This window comes from Coregonus clupeaformis, unplaced genomic scaffold (assembly GCF_020615455.1).
Source record: "Coregonus clupeaformis isolate EN_2021a unplaced genomic scaffold, ASM2061545v1 scaf1359, whole genome shotgun sequence".
Lineage (NCBI taxonomy): Eukaryota > Metazoa > Chordata > Actinopteri > Salmoniformes > Salmonidae > Coregonus > Coregonus clupeaformis.
Window position 1 is genome coordinate 77,520 of NW_025534813.1, and position 16,501 is coordinate 94,020.

Here is a 16,501-nt window from a genome sequence, read left to right on the forward strand (position 1 = left end):
ACACATATGGAATGATGTAGTAACCAAGAAAGTGTTAAACAATCAAAATATGTGGTGTTTGAGATTCTTCAAATAGCCACCCTTTGCCTTGACGACAGTTTTGCACACTCTTGGCATTATCTCAACCAGCTTCATGAGGAAGTCACCTGGAATATATTCTGATTTGTTTAAGACTTTGTTGGTTACAACATGATTCCATATGTGTTATTTCATAGTTTGGATGTTATTACATTTTAGTACATTTGTCAGCCAAAACATGACACCCACCATTTTTTTATGTGTTCTATCGCAAACTGTCATCAACATGAAGCTTTCCAACGTAACATCAACTATCCAATCAAAGCCACATTGACAATTAAAAGGAGCACATCAATTACAAACAATTACAATTTAATATATTTCAATCCCACTTTGTAACGTAACAAAATGTGAAAAATGTTCAAGGGAGTGCAGACGTTCTAAATGCAATGTATTATATTAGGTTAACATTTCAAAATAGTCTGATGCATATCCTGTAGATCAGATCAAATAGCCTGTAGATCAGATCAAATAGCCTGTAGATCAGATCAAGGAACGCTGTCTATACTTCCATCCCTTTTGTTATTGGCTGATTCCATCGCCAGAAATGCCCAATAATATTCTTGGAATTCTCACATAGAAACGTAATTGGGGTCTAAAATAAAAATAAGCTAAATCAATTTGCCCTTTTTCCCGAAATGTCCTATTGGTCTGAAGTGTAAGATATTGGTTTCTCCAGTGGGAGCCCCGGGTTCATATCGTGCGTGTTACATACAGTTACAATATTTGAGCGCTGCAAATCTGCGTAGCAAGCAAACAGACGATGTGTATTATTTTTAACATGCTGTGAAAGTAGTACTCACTTTTAGGAATGGGTAATTGTTTACAAGTTGCAAGCTATATCATAAACCCATCGTTGAAAACCACAATTTTCATCTTCTGTGGTTTGGTAACTTCCTGTTGTTCAACGGACCGGAATGAAGAAGCAGAGTTTGGAAAACAATTTTTTGGTGTCCATTAAGTCTTAAACAGCAAGGGGGCATTGTTTCCACTCCGTTGTGGCCGTCCCCATTTAAATGCAAGACCTCATCATACCATTGTTGTGTTGTTTTACCCTTAGTGTACTAACTTGAACTCCACTAACCTCTTTTGGGGATTTACAGGAAACACCTATCCCACTCCCCTCCTCCTTCTCCCTCCAACCCTCCTCCCCCCTCCCCCTCTTGGGGTCCCCAGGTCGTGCCTCTCCTGGTAACTTACTGATGGGTCTGAAGAGGGTGTCTGTGCTGCTGGTCGACTGCAGGAAAACACCGGGACGGAGTGGGTTTATGCTCTTACATACATTTATTTTGGGACACTCCCTAGATGTCCTTAATTACCATTAAATACAATCACTAACCTTCTTAAAATGTAGAATCATTTAGAAGCACTTCTACCCCATTGGTTACATTGAAGATTTTAACCCATCCAATATGCTCAAATCTGATCACAAGAGTTTGGAAAGCTGGGCCATGAACTAACTTCGATATGAAGAAGGAACCCTAACTGTCTGTCTTTGTTTCACAGGGGACAGCCCTAACCGTCGCTCTCTCAGTAGAAGGGGCTTATCATCTGGGGAGGCTAACCAACATCATGATGCTGACGAGGCAGAGAAGAGTCTCTCCAGATCAGAACACCTCAAGAAACACCAGCAGAGACTTACAGGGAAGAAACCTCACCGCTGCGTTGACTGTGGAAAGAGTTTCACCTCTTCAGCAAATCTTAAAACACACAAGAGAATACACACAGGAGAGAAGCCTTACAGCTGTGATCAATGTGGGAAGAGTTTTCCTAGATCAGACCAGCTGGTAACACACCAGAGAATACACACAGGAGAGAAACCTTATAGCTGTGATCAATGTGGGAAGAGATTCACTCATTCAGGAAGCCTGGCTGGACACAAGAGAATACACACAGGAGAGAAGCCTTTTGGTTGTGATCAATGTGGGAAGAGATTCACTCAGTCAGGAAGCCTGGCTGGACACAAGAGACTACACACAGGAGAGAAGCCTTACAGCTGTGATCAATGTGGGAAGAGATTCACTCATTCAGGAAGCCTGGCTTTACACAAAATAATACACACTGGAGAGAAGCCTTACCACTGTTCTGACTGTGGAATGAGCTTAACCACTTCACAAGGACTTCTACGACACAAGATAATACACACAGGAGAGAAGCCTTACCACTGCTCACACTGTGGGCTGAGTTGTACTACTTCAGGGGATTTAAAAGTTCACCAGAGAATACACACTGGAGAGAAGCCTTTTCCTTGTTATCATTGTGGGAAGAGATTCACTCAGTCAGGAAACCTGGCTTTACACAAGAGAATACACACAGGAGAGAAGCCTTACCACTGCTCCGACTGCGGAATGAGCTTAACCACTTTAAACGGACTTCTAGTACACCAGAGAATACACACTGGAGAGAAGCCTTTTGGTTGTGATAAGTGTGGGAAGAGATTCACTCGGTCAGGACACCTGGTTGAACACAAGAGAATACACACAGGAGAGAAGCCTTTTGGTTGTGATCAGTGTGGGAAGATATTCACTCAGTCAGGACACCTGGCTAAACACAAGAGAATACACACAGGAGAGAAGCCTTATAGATGTGATCAGTGTGGGAAGAGATTCACTCATTCAGGAAGCCTGGCTTTACACAAGAGAATACACACAGGAGAGAAGCCTTTTGGTTGTGATCAGTGTGGGAAGAGATTCACTCAGTCAGGAAACCTGGCTTTACACAAGAGAATACACACAGGAGAGAAGCCTTATAGATGTGATCAGTGTGGGAAGAGATTCACTCATTCAGGACACCTGGTTGAACACAAGAGAATACACACAGGAGAGAAGCCTTTTGGTTGTGATCAGTGTGGGAAGAGATTCACTCAGTCAGGAAACCTGGCTTTACACAAGAGAATACACACAGGAGAGAAGCCTTACCACTCCTCCGACTGTGGAATGAGCTCAACCACTTTAAACAGACTTCTAGTACACCAGAGAACACACACAGGAGAGAAGCCTTTTGGTTGTGATCAGTGTGGGAATAGATTCACTCAGTCAGGAAGCCTGGCTTTACACACGAGAATACACACAGGAGAGAAGCCTTTTGGTTGTGATCGGTGTGGGAAGAGATTCACTCAGTCAGGACACCTGGCTAAACACAAGAGAATACACACAGGAGAGAAGCCATTTGGTTGTGATCGGTGTGGGAAGAGATTCACTCAGTCAGGACACCTGGCTGGACACAAGAGAAAACACCACACTGTTGGGTAACCTTTCCACTTTTGTTAGCTCAATCCAGTTAATGGTAGACTAGTGTACACACACCGGAGAGAAGGCCTACAGGGTGAGTTTTGCCACCTCAGGCGTTCTTAATGTGGCCTTCCTTAGTGTAATTTGATGTACTGTCAACAAGGGGTCCACCCTCTGATAACTTTAACTATCCATTATTTCCAGATTTCTATTAATTGCAATGTGAGTGAAATAGTCTGTGTTTGAATGGTGTGGGCGTACGTACCCCAACAACAGAATGGTGTGGGTGTTTCCCAACAACAGGATTGGTCAGCACAGAGAAAGCAGGGCGGTAGCTCCTCCCCGTCTCTCTGCAAGTCTATCGTTAGGGTTAAGGCAAGGGTCCGTTTAACATGTTGACTAGTTGGGATGTGGTCAGAAAAGTCCCTTAAGTCGCTGCCGTCCCACAGTCTGTTGACAGATGCTATGATACCAGTTAAGTCTGTTCACCAGAGATTACAGAAATGTTGGCAGGTAGATTTCTTTGGTTTGCTTAGCGAGCAAGCTAGAGGGATCTGAAGACTGATAACAATGTCTGAGGACAATTCACCATCACCATGATCAACCCTGTCTACCATCCAACTCACCATGATGAACCCTGACTACCAGGCAACTCACCATCACCATGATCAACCCTGTCTACCAGCCAACTCACCATATTCAACCCCGTCTACCATCCAGCTCACCTTATTTTGAAATGACATGATATTGTTTGGCAGAATGAACACAGTGTAGTGAATATTTTCCGAAACTGCGTTACCCACTCCAGTCAGCAGATGACGATGTGAGTCTTTCAAGAGCTGTTTCCTCCAGTGGACAGAACGCTTTTTCAACAACAACACAGACTCATCAGCCGCCTCGGTAGCTTGCTAGCAAACAAACAAACCACAAAGTTTGCTGCTTCAGTGTTTTTAGATATTTTTCTTAGATGTTACTATGGTATACTGAAGTATAATTACAAGCATTCCATAAGTGTCAAAGGCTTTTATTGACAATAACGTTAAGTTCATGCAATGAGTTAATATTATATTTGCAGTGTTGACCCTTCTATTTCAAGACCTCTGCAATGGCATGCTGTCAATTAACTTCTGGGCCACATCCTGACTGATGGCAGCCAATTCTTGCCTAATCAGTGCTTGGAGTTTGTCAGAATTGGTGGGTTTTTGTTTGTCCACCCGCCTCTTGAGGATTGACCATCAAGTTCTCAATGGGATTCAGGTCTGGGGAGTTTCCTGGCCCATGGACCCAACATTTCGATGTTTTGTTCTCCGAGCCACTTAGTTATCACTTTTGCCTTATGGCAAGGTGCTCCATCATGCTGGAAAAGGCATTGTTCGTCACCAAACTGTTCTTGGATGGTTGGGAGAAGTTGCTCTCTGAGGGTGTGTTGGTACCATTCTTTATTCATGGCTGTGTTCTTAGGCAAAATTCTGAGCGAGCCCACTCCCTTGGCTGAGAAGCAACCCCACACATGAATGGCCTCAGGATGCTTTACTGTTGGCATGACACAGGACTGATGGTAGCGCTCACCTTGTCTTCTCCGGACAAGCTTTTTTCCAGATGCCCCAAACAATCGGAAAGGGGATTCATCAGAGAAAATTACTTTACCCCAGTCCTCAGCAGTTCAATCCCTGTACCTTTTGCAGAATATCAGTATGTCCCTGATGTTTTTCCTGGAGAGTAGTGGCTTCCTCGCTGCCCTTCTTGACACCAGGCCATCCTCCAAAAGTCTTCGCCTCACTGTGCGTGCAGATACACTCACATCTGCCTGCTTCCATTCCTGAGCAAGCTCTGCACTGGTGGTGCCCCGATCCCGCAGCTGAATCAACTTTAGGAGACGGTCCTGGCGCTTGCTGGATTTTCTTAGGCGCCCTGAAGCCTTCACAACAATTGAACCTCTCTCCTTGAAGTTCTTGATGATCTGATAAATGGTTGATTTAGGTGCAATCTTACTAGCAGCAATATCCTTGCCTGTGAAGCCCTTTTTGTGCAAAGCAATGATGACGGCACGTTTTTCCTTTCAGGTAACCATGGTTAACAGAGGAAGAACAATGATTTCAATCACTACCCTCCTTTTTAAAGCTTCCAGTCTGTTATTCTAACTCAATCAGCATGACAGGGTAATCTCCAGCCTTGTCCTCATCAACACTCTCAACTCTGTTAACGAGAGAATCACTGACATGATGTCAGCTGGTCCTTTTGTGGCAGGCCTGAAATGCAGTGGAAATGTTTTTGGGGGATTAAGTTCATTTTCATGGCAAAATGCAATGAATTGCAATTCATCTGATCACTCTTCATAACAGTCTGGAGTATATGCAAATTGCCATCATAAAAACTGAGGCAGCAGACTTTGAAAATGTATATTTGTGTCATTGTCAAAACCTTTGACCACGACTGTATATTAACAGCAGGGTTTTAAACACAGTCTGTGTGCTAACCAGTTATTACATTTCATATACAGTTGAAGTCGGAAGTTTACGTACACTTAGGTTGGAGTCATTAAAAGTCGTTTTTCAACCACTCCTCAAATGTCTTGTTAACAAACTATAGTTATGGCAAGTTGTTTAGGACATCTACTTTGTGCGTGACACAAGTAATTTTTCCAACAATTGTTTACAGAAAGATTATTTAACTTATAATTCACTGTATCACAATTCCAGTGGGTCACAAGTTTACATACACTAAGTTGACTGTGGCTTTAAACAGCTTGGAAATTTCCAGAAAATGATGTCATGGTTTTAGAAGCTTCTGATAGGCTAATTGACATAATTTGAGTCAATTGGAGGTGTACCTGTGGATGTATTTCCAGGCCTGAGGGTGGATATCTGATTAACAGCAGTGAGTTTTAACTATCCCAAAGCCTAGGACCAAGAGGCATGGAGAGGCAGCCTTTAGTTACTATGCCTCCCAGCCTCTGGAATAGCCAGAGAACCTGAGGGGGAAGGAAACTGTGGCATTTTTAAAAATAGATCTTAAAACACACCTTTTTAGTGGTGCTTTTCCTCAGGGTGCTGTTTAGTCGTGCATTTTTTTTTGTAATTCTTTAGTTTTTTTATCCTCTTATATTTGTGTAGTAAATATTTAGTTTTATTTTAATTGTTTTTATTAGTTTTTTTCCTGTGAAGCACATTGTGTTCAATTCCATGTCTGAAATGTGCTGTATAAATAAAGCTTGATTTGATTCTCTATGGTGTTATTAGGTCCCTAATATTGAGTTAGGCCTATAAGGTAAGATAGACTGATATGATTGAAATCTCTATGGTGTTATTGAATTGAAACAACAAGACACTCAACCCCATGGATTATTGTACAACTAATAGCTGTTCTCTAACATGACGAATAACACACAACTAACGTTGCCGGAGAGATTCAACCACAAAGACCAGGGAATTTTTCCAATGCCTCGCAAGGAAAGGCACCTATGGGTAGACGACATTGAATATTCCTTCATTCATTACACTTTGGATGGTGTATCAATATAGCCAGCCTCTACAAAGATAGAGACATCCTTCCTAACTCAGTTGCCGGAGAGGAAGGAAACCATTCAGGGATTTCACAATGAGGCTAATGCTGACTTTTAAACAGTTACAGAGTTTAATGGCTGTGATAGGAGAAAACTGAGAATGGATCAACAACATTGTAGTTACTCCAAAATACTAACCTAAATGACCGAGTGAAAAGAAGGAAGCCTGTACATAATAAAAATATTCCAAAACATGCATCCTGTTTGCAACAAGGAACTAAAGTAATAATGCAAAAAAATGTGGCAAAGCAATTGACTTTTTGTCCTGAATACAAAGTGTTATGTTAGGGGCAAATCCAATCGAACACATTACTGACTACCACTTTTCAAATGTTCAAGCTTAGTGGTGGCTGCATCATGTTATGGGTATGCTTGTAATCATTAAGGACTGGGGAGTTTTTCAGGATAAAAATAAATGGAATGGTGCTAAGCACAGGCAAAATCCTAGAGGAAAACCTGGTTCAGTCTGCTTCCACCAGACACTGGGAGATGCATTCACCTTTCAGCAGGACAATAACCTAAAACACAAGGCCAAATCTACGCTGGAGTTGCTTACCAAGAAGATAATGAATGTTCCTGAGTGGCCGAGTTACAATTTTGACTTAAATCTACTTGAAAATCTATGGCAAGACCTGAAAATGGTTGTCTAGCAGTGGAGGCTCCTCTGAGTAGGAAAGGGATGAGAACCATCCTCCTCAGTGAATTTCATAAAAATGGTAAAACATTGAAAAAGTCATCCTTTATAGATAAAACTATACTCAATATATTCACCTGTCACCAAATAATTGATTAAAACACACTGTTTTGCAATGAAGGTCTACAGTAGCCTCAACAGCACTCTGTATGACAGCACAACTCCCATCAAGCTAGCTGGCTAGTTTAGTTACTCAAACACGCTGCTCCAACAGAGTGATGCAATGTTAGCTAGCTGGCTAGTTTAGTTACTCAAACACCCGGCTCAAACAGAGGGATGCTATGTTAGCTAGCTGGCTAGTTTAGTTACTCAAACACCCGGCTCAAACAGAGGGATGCTATGTTAGCTAGCTGGCTAGTTTAGTTACTGAAACACCCTGCTCCAACAGAGGGATGCTATGTTAGCTAGCTGGCAAGTTTAGTTACTCAAACACCCTGCTCCAACAGAGGGATGCAATGTTAGCTAGCTGGCTAGTTTATTTACTCAAACACCCGGCTCAAACATATAAACATATCTGAATTTGACCATTAGAAACTCTTGTTTGCAACGTTTGGACAAATTATTACACCCTAGATAAGCTATTTGCAGGCAAGAGTGTGCAAGGCGGTATTGAGTCACTTTCCGTATGTCACCTACGTTGTAAACTTTCATTCATAGACTAGGTTGTAGCAACCTCATGATGGGTATTGGGAAATGTTGAGTATCATGTAGTACCCTAAACCTATCGATGTTACATTGAACTGGGTGAATGGAATATGAATGACAGTCATCCAACATGCTGTAATAGAAATAAGGCCATGCTCATTAAAAAATAAATAATGGTCCTCCCTCATCTTACACGGCATTTACGGCCACTGTTGTCTAGCAATGATCAACAACCAATTTGACGGAGCGTGAAGAATTTGTAAAATAATAATGGGGAAATGTTGTACAATCCAGGTTTAGAAAGCTCTTAGAGACTTACCCAGAAAGACTCAACTGTAACCGCTTCTAAAAGGTGCTTCTATAAAGTATTGACTCGAGTGTGAATACTTACACTACCGGTCAACATATATAGAACACCTAATGATTTAAGGGTTTTTCTTTAATTTGACTATTTCAAACATTGTAGACTAATAATGAAGACATCAAAACTATGAAATAACACATATGGAATCATGTAGTAACCAAAAAAGTGTTAAACAAATCAAAATATGTTTTATATTTTAGATTCTTCAAATAGCCACCCTTTGCCTTGATGACAGCTTTGCACACTATTGTCATTCTCTCAACCAGCTTCACCTGGAATGCTTTTCCAACAGTCTTGAAGGAGTTCCCACATATGCTGAGCACTTGTTGGCTGCTCTTCCTTCACTCTGCGGTCCGACTCATCCCAAACCATCTCAATTTGGTTGAGGTTGGGGGATTGTGGAGGCCTGGTTATCTGATGCAGCAGTTACATCACTTTCCTTGGTAAATTAGCCCTTACACAGCCTGGAAGTGGGTCATTGTCCTGTTGAAAAACAAATGATAGTCCCACTAAGTTCAAACCAGATGGGATGGTGTATTGCTGCAGAATGCTGTGGTAGCCATGCTGGTTAAGTGTGCCTTGAATTCTAAATAAATCACAGACAGTGTCACCAGCAAAGCACCCCCACACCATAACACCTCCTCCTCCTCCATGCTTTACGGTGGGAAATACACATGCGGAGATCATCCGCCAAAGCCTATTCTCCCTCAGGAGACTGAAAATATTTGGCATGGGTCCTCAGATCCTCAAAAAATTACTCAGCTGCACAATCGAGAGCATACTGACTGGTTGCATCTCAGACTGTTATGGCAACTGCTTGGCCTCCGACCGCAAGGCACGACAGAGGGTAGTGCGTACAGCCCAGTACATCACTGGGGCCAAGCTTCCTGCCATCCAGGACCTCTATACCAGGCGGTGTCAGAGGAAGGCCCTCAAAATTGTCAAAGACTCCAGCCACCCTAGTCATAGACTGTTCTCTCTGCTACCGCACGGCAAGCGGTACCGGAGTGCCAAGTCTAGGTCCAAAAGACTTCTCAACAGCTTCTACCCCCAAGCCACAAGACTCCTGGACAGCTAATCATGTCTAATCATGGCTACCCGGACTATTTGCACTGCCCCCCCCCCCCCCCCACCCCCCAGCTTTTTACGCTGCTGCTACTCTGTTAATTATTTATGCATAGTCACTTTAACTCTACCCACATATACATATTACTTCAACTACCTCAACTAGCTTGTGCCCCCGCACATTGACTCTGCACCTGTACCCCCCTGTATATAAAGCCTCCCTACTATTATTTTACTTCTGCTCTTTTTTTCTCAACACTTTTTTGTTATTTTATTTATTCTACTTTTATTTTATTTTATTAAATGCACTGTTGGTTAAGGGCTGTAAGTAAGCATTTCACTGTAACGGTAATGTCTGCACCTGTTGTATTCGGTGCATTTGGCCAATAAGATTTGATTTGATTTGATCCGTTCACCCACACTGCGTCTCACACAGACACAGCGGTTTGAACCAAAAATCTCAAATTTGGACTACAGACCAAAGGACAAATTTCCACCGGTCTAATGTCCATTGCTGGTAACTCTAATGAACTTATCCTCTTCAGCAGATGTAACTCTGGGTCTTCCATTCCTGTGGCGGTCCTCATGAGAGCCAGTTTCATCATAGAGCTTGATGGTTTTTGTGACTGCACTTTAAGAAACTTTCAAAGTTCTTGAAATTTTCCGGAGTGACTGATCTTCATGTCTTAAAGTAATGATGGACTGTCGTTTCCCTTTGCTTATGTGAGCTGTTCTTGCCATAATATGGACTTGGTCTTTTACCAATTATGGCTATATTCTGTGTACTTCCCTTACCTTGTCACAACAAAACTGATTGAATCAAACGCATTAAGAAGGAAAGAAATTCCACAAATTAACTTTGAAGAAGGCACACCTGTTTATTGAAATGCATTCCAGGTGACTACCTCATGAAGCTGGTTGAGAGAATGTCAAGAGTGTGCAAAGCTGTCATCAAGGCAAAGGGTGGCTATTTTGAAGAATCACAAATATTTTTTAGACCCCAGGAAGAGTAGCTGCTGCCTTGGGAGCAGCTAATGGGGATCCCTAATGAATACAAATATGTTTTTGGTTACTACATGATTCCATATGTGTTATTTCATAGTTTTGATGTCTTCACTATTATTCTACAATGTAGAGCTTATTAAAAATTTAGAAAAACCCTTGAATGAGTAGGTGTTCTAAAACTTTTGACTGGTAGTGTATGTAAATGAGATTTTTCTGTATTTAATTTAAATAGATTTATGCACAACAGCATTCTATCCAAGCTGGGAGAGAGCACGAGGAGGGTTCATGTCATGCAGGTTCAGGTAGCAGCTACAGGACAGTTGGATATTATTTAAAACATCAATTGGTAGCTGATTAGTATGCATGGATAATTTATTTAAAAATCTGCAATGTTTGAATGTCCAGCTTTAATTACTGAACAATAATGGCATTATTACCACCAGCCAGCAGGCTATAAAAATTGCAGCATTATGACACCGTGTATAGATTTCGTGAAACGTTAGACCCCGTGTAGTTCAGTTGGTAGAGCATGGCGTTTGCAAAGCCAGGGATGTGGGTTCGATTCCCACGGGGGGCAGTATGAAAAAAATAAATAAAACATATTCACTCACTAACTGTAAGTCGCTCTGGATAAGAGCGTCTGCTAAATGACTAAAATGTTTAACATGAGAAAATGACGACCAAATAGAGGCCTACCAATAAACCTTTATCCATTAGCTAAAGCAAAGCTTTACTTTCTCTTGCACCACAGGAACCCTATCATCGATTAATTAGGCATGAAGCCGCATAGACATGTCTCTGTTTCAGCACGATGTACAGCGATCGGTTTGTGAGTGGCTGTCTTGCTAAAACATTCAATGTTATTTTATATATAGAGGCCCAAAGTCCAACCTTGCGGGGTCCAGAGAAACTGCGTTAACTTTAGAAAATGAGTTACTAAAAGCAGAAGGCTTCCTACGACTGGAGTATTATTTGTATGTTGGCGGAAGTCCCATTTTTCAGTCGAACGGAAGTGAAGTTGGAGTCACATGTGCTCTATTCTCCATTTTGTCTTCTGACTTTAGCTCCGTGCAGAGAACAGTCACATGATTGAAGGAATATAACGATCTCGGTCGGTGCTACACTACCTGATCTAATAAGGTCCGTAGACTAGAGATCACATCTATTTGTTCAGAACTTCGCCTGAACTCTGCAATCGACCATAAACACACGTTTCTACAATGAATCAGGTGAGTTCAGATTAATTTAATCATTTTTATAACGGTTCTTTGTAGCCTGCTTCATGCTTTTACACTGCGCGCATTTAATGGTCCTTGACTTTTGGAAAATCGTTTGTGTAGTTTAGCTGGTTACTCGTAGCCAGGCCCGGCGCCAGGATGAACTCGGTAAGGGGGCATCAGAAATGACTAAGGGGGCACAACTATTTTCGCTTGCTGATAACACAGGATGGATAATAATCGATAGTACATTTACCCACAGTATTTGCAGCCACGCACGGCTGTCTTGCAGCAAGAATACAGGCTACTGCACCGCTTTACAAACATGGTCAGTTCATAAATAGCAAGTCATGACAACGCTACATGCACAATACCCAACAATCCAATGCAAAACAGTTGCTAATTACCGTAATAACACTTCCTCATATGCATATGTCTACACATATAACATACAGAACAATGGAAGCTTTCAATTAGTCATCATCTCCCCCTGCTCCACTGGCTGCTGGTAGATATGGAATCTCTGCTTACATTTTACATTTTTAGTCATTTAGCAGACGCTCTTATCCAGAGCGACTTACAGTTAGTGCATACATTATTTTTTATTTTTCATACCCCCCGTGGGAATCGAACCCACAACCCTGGCGTTGCAAACGCCATGCTCTACCAACTGAGCTACATCCCCGCCGGCCATTCCCTCCCCTTCCCTGGACGACGCTGGGTCAATTGTGCGCCGCCCCATGGGTCTCCCGGTCGCGGCCGGCTACGACAGAGCCTGGATTCGAACCAGGATCTCTAGTGGCACAGCTAGCACTGCGATGCAGTGTCTTAGACCACTGCGCCACTCGGAAAATGTTTCCAATAGCTAGATTGCCTTTTAACTGCATAGGAGTAGGAGGACTTAGCCTATCCATGACAGGAAACACTAGGGGAACAGGTACAGTTTCAATTTCTCTTACTTCGGTAGGTTGCTCGTCAACAGATTCCAATGCATCTCGTTCTCTCTGCTGTCACGTTTTTGCTAGCTAGCGTCTTCGACTACTCACGTCTATTGACTTGTAGAATGTTTGCATACATTTTCAGAGTTAGTGCTTTCTTTTCTCTGTCTCGTCATAGCGACTACCAATCTGACACCATGTTATGTTTGTTCCTTGTTTAATGACAAACCGGGGCGTAGGTTGACCTTCTTTTAATAATCAGATACTACATCTACCAATATCCTTGTGTAGCCACGGAAGGCATTCTTCAACTCCCCCACCCTTGCATTGCCTGCTGGGTAACGTAGTCTTACTGTTATTAACACACAACAACACACTCTGGTTTCATTATGGATTCGTTATATTCATGACTGACAAAAATGGTTTTTTAGCAAATAGCTCAAGTTGTTGATACCAGAGGTGTGGACTCGAGTCATGTGACTTGGACTCGAGTCAGACTCGAGTCATGAATTTGATGACTTCAGACTCGACTCGACAAAATGTACAAAGACTTGCAACTCGACTTGGACTTTAACATCAATGACTCGTGACTTGACTTGGACTTGCGCCTTATGACTCGAGAAGACTTGCTACGAGGACTTGTAATGACTTGCAAAGGCTTGCTAAGAGGACTTGAAATGACTCGAAACTAAAATGTAGGACTTTGGACTCGACTTGAGACTTGATGGCTTTGACTTTTGACTCGACTTGGGACTTGCCTCATCTTTGACTCGACTTGACTCGGGACTCGAGGGCAAAGACTTGAGACTTACTTGTGACTTGCATAACAATGACTTTGTCCCACCTCTGGTTGATACCAGACATTTGCTTAATATCTATCAGTTATTTTGGTACTTTTGACATTTGACATTTTAACATTGTTGCGTAGGCCTACTGTAGCATATTATAATTAGTCTCTGACATCCCTGACCTAGGGAAACAGCACGTGGTCTGGGTAAAGCATATTATAATTAGTATCTGACATCCCTGATCTAGGGAAACAGCACGTGGTCTGGGTAAAGTGGGGGGTTAAGGCCAATCCAGAGATCACTGGTTTTTTTTTTGGTGTGGGCATGTGCTTGGGCGGACTGAGATCTTTTGGAGCAATATGCACCTGTTGGCAACATGATACCCTCACCGTTCCATGTGTGCCTAGACCCCCAAATAGCAATATTCACAATGGGGATAGCAGTGACTCTCCATTTGGGATAAAGCAAAAAATAATCCTGTTGAAAACATCACCACTGTTAGCTCATTTCAAAGAAATTGCATATTTGAATAATAGCTACATGTAATACAAGTTTAGGTTTGTATTACATTTACATAGTTTTGTGCCAGTTGGCTGTAGGCTACTCCACTAGCAGCTTGCCAGTTGGCTGTAGGCTACTCCACTAGCAGCTTGCCAGTTGGCTGTAGGCTACTCCACTAGCAGCTTGCCAGTTGGCTGTAGGCTACTCCACTAGCAGCTTGCCAGTTGGCTGTAGGCTACTCCACTAGCAGCTTGCCAGTTGGCTGTAGGCTACTCCACTAGCAGCTTGCCAGTTGGCTGTAGGCGACTCCACTAGCAGCTTTGCCAGTTGGCTGTAGGCTACTCCACTAGCAGCTTGCCAGTTGGCTGTAGGCTACTCCACTAGCAGCTTACCAGTTGGCTGTAGGCTACTCTACTAGCAGCTTACTGAGTACAGGGTTGCAGGTCATTATTGTGAATAGTCACATGTACAGGGTTGCAGGTGGTCATTATTGTGAATAGCCAAATGTACACGGTTGCAGGTGGTCATTATTGTGGATTATTACGAATAGTCACATGTACAGGGTTGCAGATGGTCATTATTGTGAATAGTCACATGTACAGGGTTGTAGGTGGTCATTATTGTGGATTATTGCGAATAGTCACATGTACAGCGTTGCAGGTGGTCATTATTGGGGATTACTGTGAATAGCCAAATGTACAGTGGTGCAGGTGGTCATTATTGTTGATTTTGGGAATAGTCAAATGTACAGGGTTGCAGGTGGTCATTATTGGGAATAGTCACGTACAGGGTTGCAGGTGGTCATTATTGGGAAAAGTCACATGTACAGGGTTGCAAGTGGTCATTATTGTGAATAGTCACATGTACAGACAGGGTTGCAGGTGGTCATTATTGGGAATAGTCACATGTACAGGGTTGCAGGTGGTCATTATTGGGAATAGTCACATGTACAGGGTTGCAGGTGGTCATTATTAGGAATAGTCACATGTACAGGGTTGTTGGTTGGTCATTATTGTGGATTATTGCGAATTGTCACATGTACAGGGTTGCAGGTGGTCATTATTCGGGATTATTGTTGATAGTAACATGTTCAGGGTTGCAGGTGGTCATTATTGAGGATTGTGAATAGTCACATGTACAGGGTTGCGGGTGGTCATTATTGGGAATAGTCACATGTACAGGGTTGCAGGGTGGTCATTATTGGGAATAGTCACATGTATAGGGTTGCAGGTGATCATTATTGGGAATAGTCACATGTACAGGGTTGCAGGTGATCATTATTGGGAATAGTCACATGTACAGGGTTGCAGGTGATCATTATTGGGAATAGTCACATGTATAGGGTTGCAGGTGGGCATTATTGGGAATAGTCACATGTACAGGGTTGCAGGTGGGGATGAATTACAAAAAATTATAATCAAATCTCTTTCAATCCCACTTTTTAAAGCAACAAAATGTGAAAAAGTTATAGTGGGTGTAGACTTTCCATGGGCACTGTATAGCCTAATAATATTTAGGAAGTTAATTTCCTTGGGAAGATAACTGCCGTGCTTCTCCGTCCATTCATATAAAGACTGCTGTATTTAATTGAGACCAAACGCTCACCTGATCTGGCACGCCCAACTAGGAGAGGAGAGGTATGGCTGCTGAACTAGGAGAGGAGAGGTATGGCTGCTGAACTAGGAGAGGAGAGGTATGGCTGCTGAACTAGGAGAGGAGAGGTATGGCTGCCGAACTAGGAGAGGAGAGGTATGGCTGCTGAACTAGGAGAGGAGAGGTATGGCTGCTGAACTAGGAGAGGAGAGGTATGGCTGCCGAACTAGGAGAGGAGAGGTATGGCTGCCGAACTAGGAGAGGAGAGGTATGGCTGCCGAACTAGGACAGGAGAGGTATGGCTGCTGAACTAGGACAGGAGAGGTATGGCTGCTGAACTTGAAGCAGCAAGAAAGATGAGCGGTCCGTTGCACTTTCTCTTGACCTACGTTTTGCATGTAGGATATAGCCTATCTTTTAGGAGCGGGAATATTTTCAGGCAGAGACAAATTAATGGATAATTAATATATATTGAAAAGGAGAAGACTCAACGCTCGTTCCCCATATTGCGCCTTTTGCTTTATTTTGATAATCACATTTTGGGATTTCACCTCGACTCACGTTGGTTGAGCGTCCCCAACTTATTTCTATTAACAGACACTGTAGTAAACTATAGCCTAATTATATTTAAGTGAATTTCCTTGGAAAGATAACTGCCACGTGATTTATTCGCCCATTCATAGGTAGCCTGGTAGGCTAGTGTGTGAATAATTTGACAGAGGTGCTTTTAGTACAATAGCTAGGCTAACGCATACACAGCAGAAAGACACCGTTTCCAAATAATCTGCGGGACAAGTATATTTATCACAATGTTTCCTGTC

General features: G+C 42.5%; 1 protein-coding gene across 1 annotated transcript; it reads left to right on the forward strand.

Moving 5' to 3' along the window:
- Nucleotides 1–1,490: 1,490 nt before the first annotated feature.
- Nucleotides 1,491–3,959, forward strand: LOC123486943 (zinc finger protein 271-like). Its single transcript, XM_045218105.1, has 3 exons — nucleotides 1,491–1,512; nucleotides 1,690–2,182; nucleotides 2,267–3,959. Exons 1-3 carry the CDS (start codon nucleotides 1,491–1,493, stop codon nucleotides 3,327–3,329), a joined length of 1,578 nt encoding a protein of 525 aa, XP_045074040.1. The 3' UTR covers nucleotides 3,330–3,959.
- The last annotated feature ends 12,542 nt before the right edge of the window (nucleotides 3,960–16,501 follow it).

Bases quoted from the DNA above. Each gene is read 5' to 3' on its own strand.
- LOC123486943 (XM_045218105.1), top strand. From the start codon at position 1,491: ATGCTCAAATCTGATCACAAGA. The intron at 1,513-1,689 runs GTTTGGAAAGCT...TCTCCAGATCAG, and splicing joins GCTCAAATCTGATCACAAGA to AACACCTCAAGAAACACCAG. The intron at 2,183-2,266 runs AACCACTTCACA...TGGGCTGAGTTG, and splicing joins TCTGACTGTGGAATGAGCTT to TACTACTTCAGGGGATTTAA.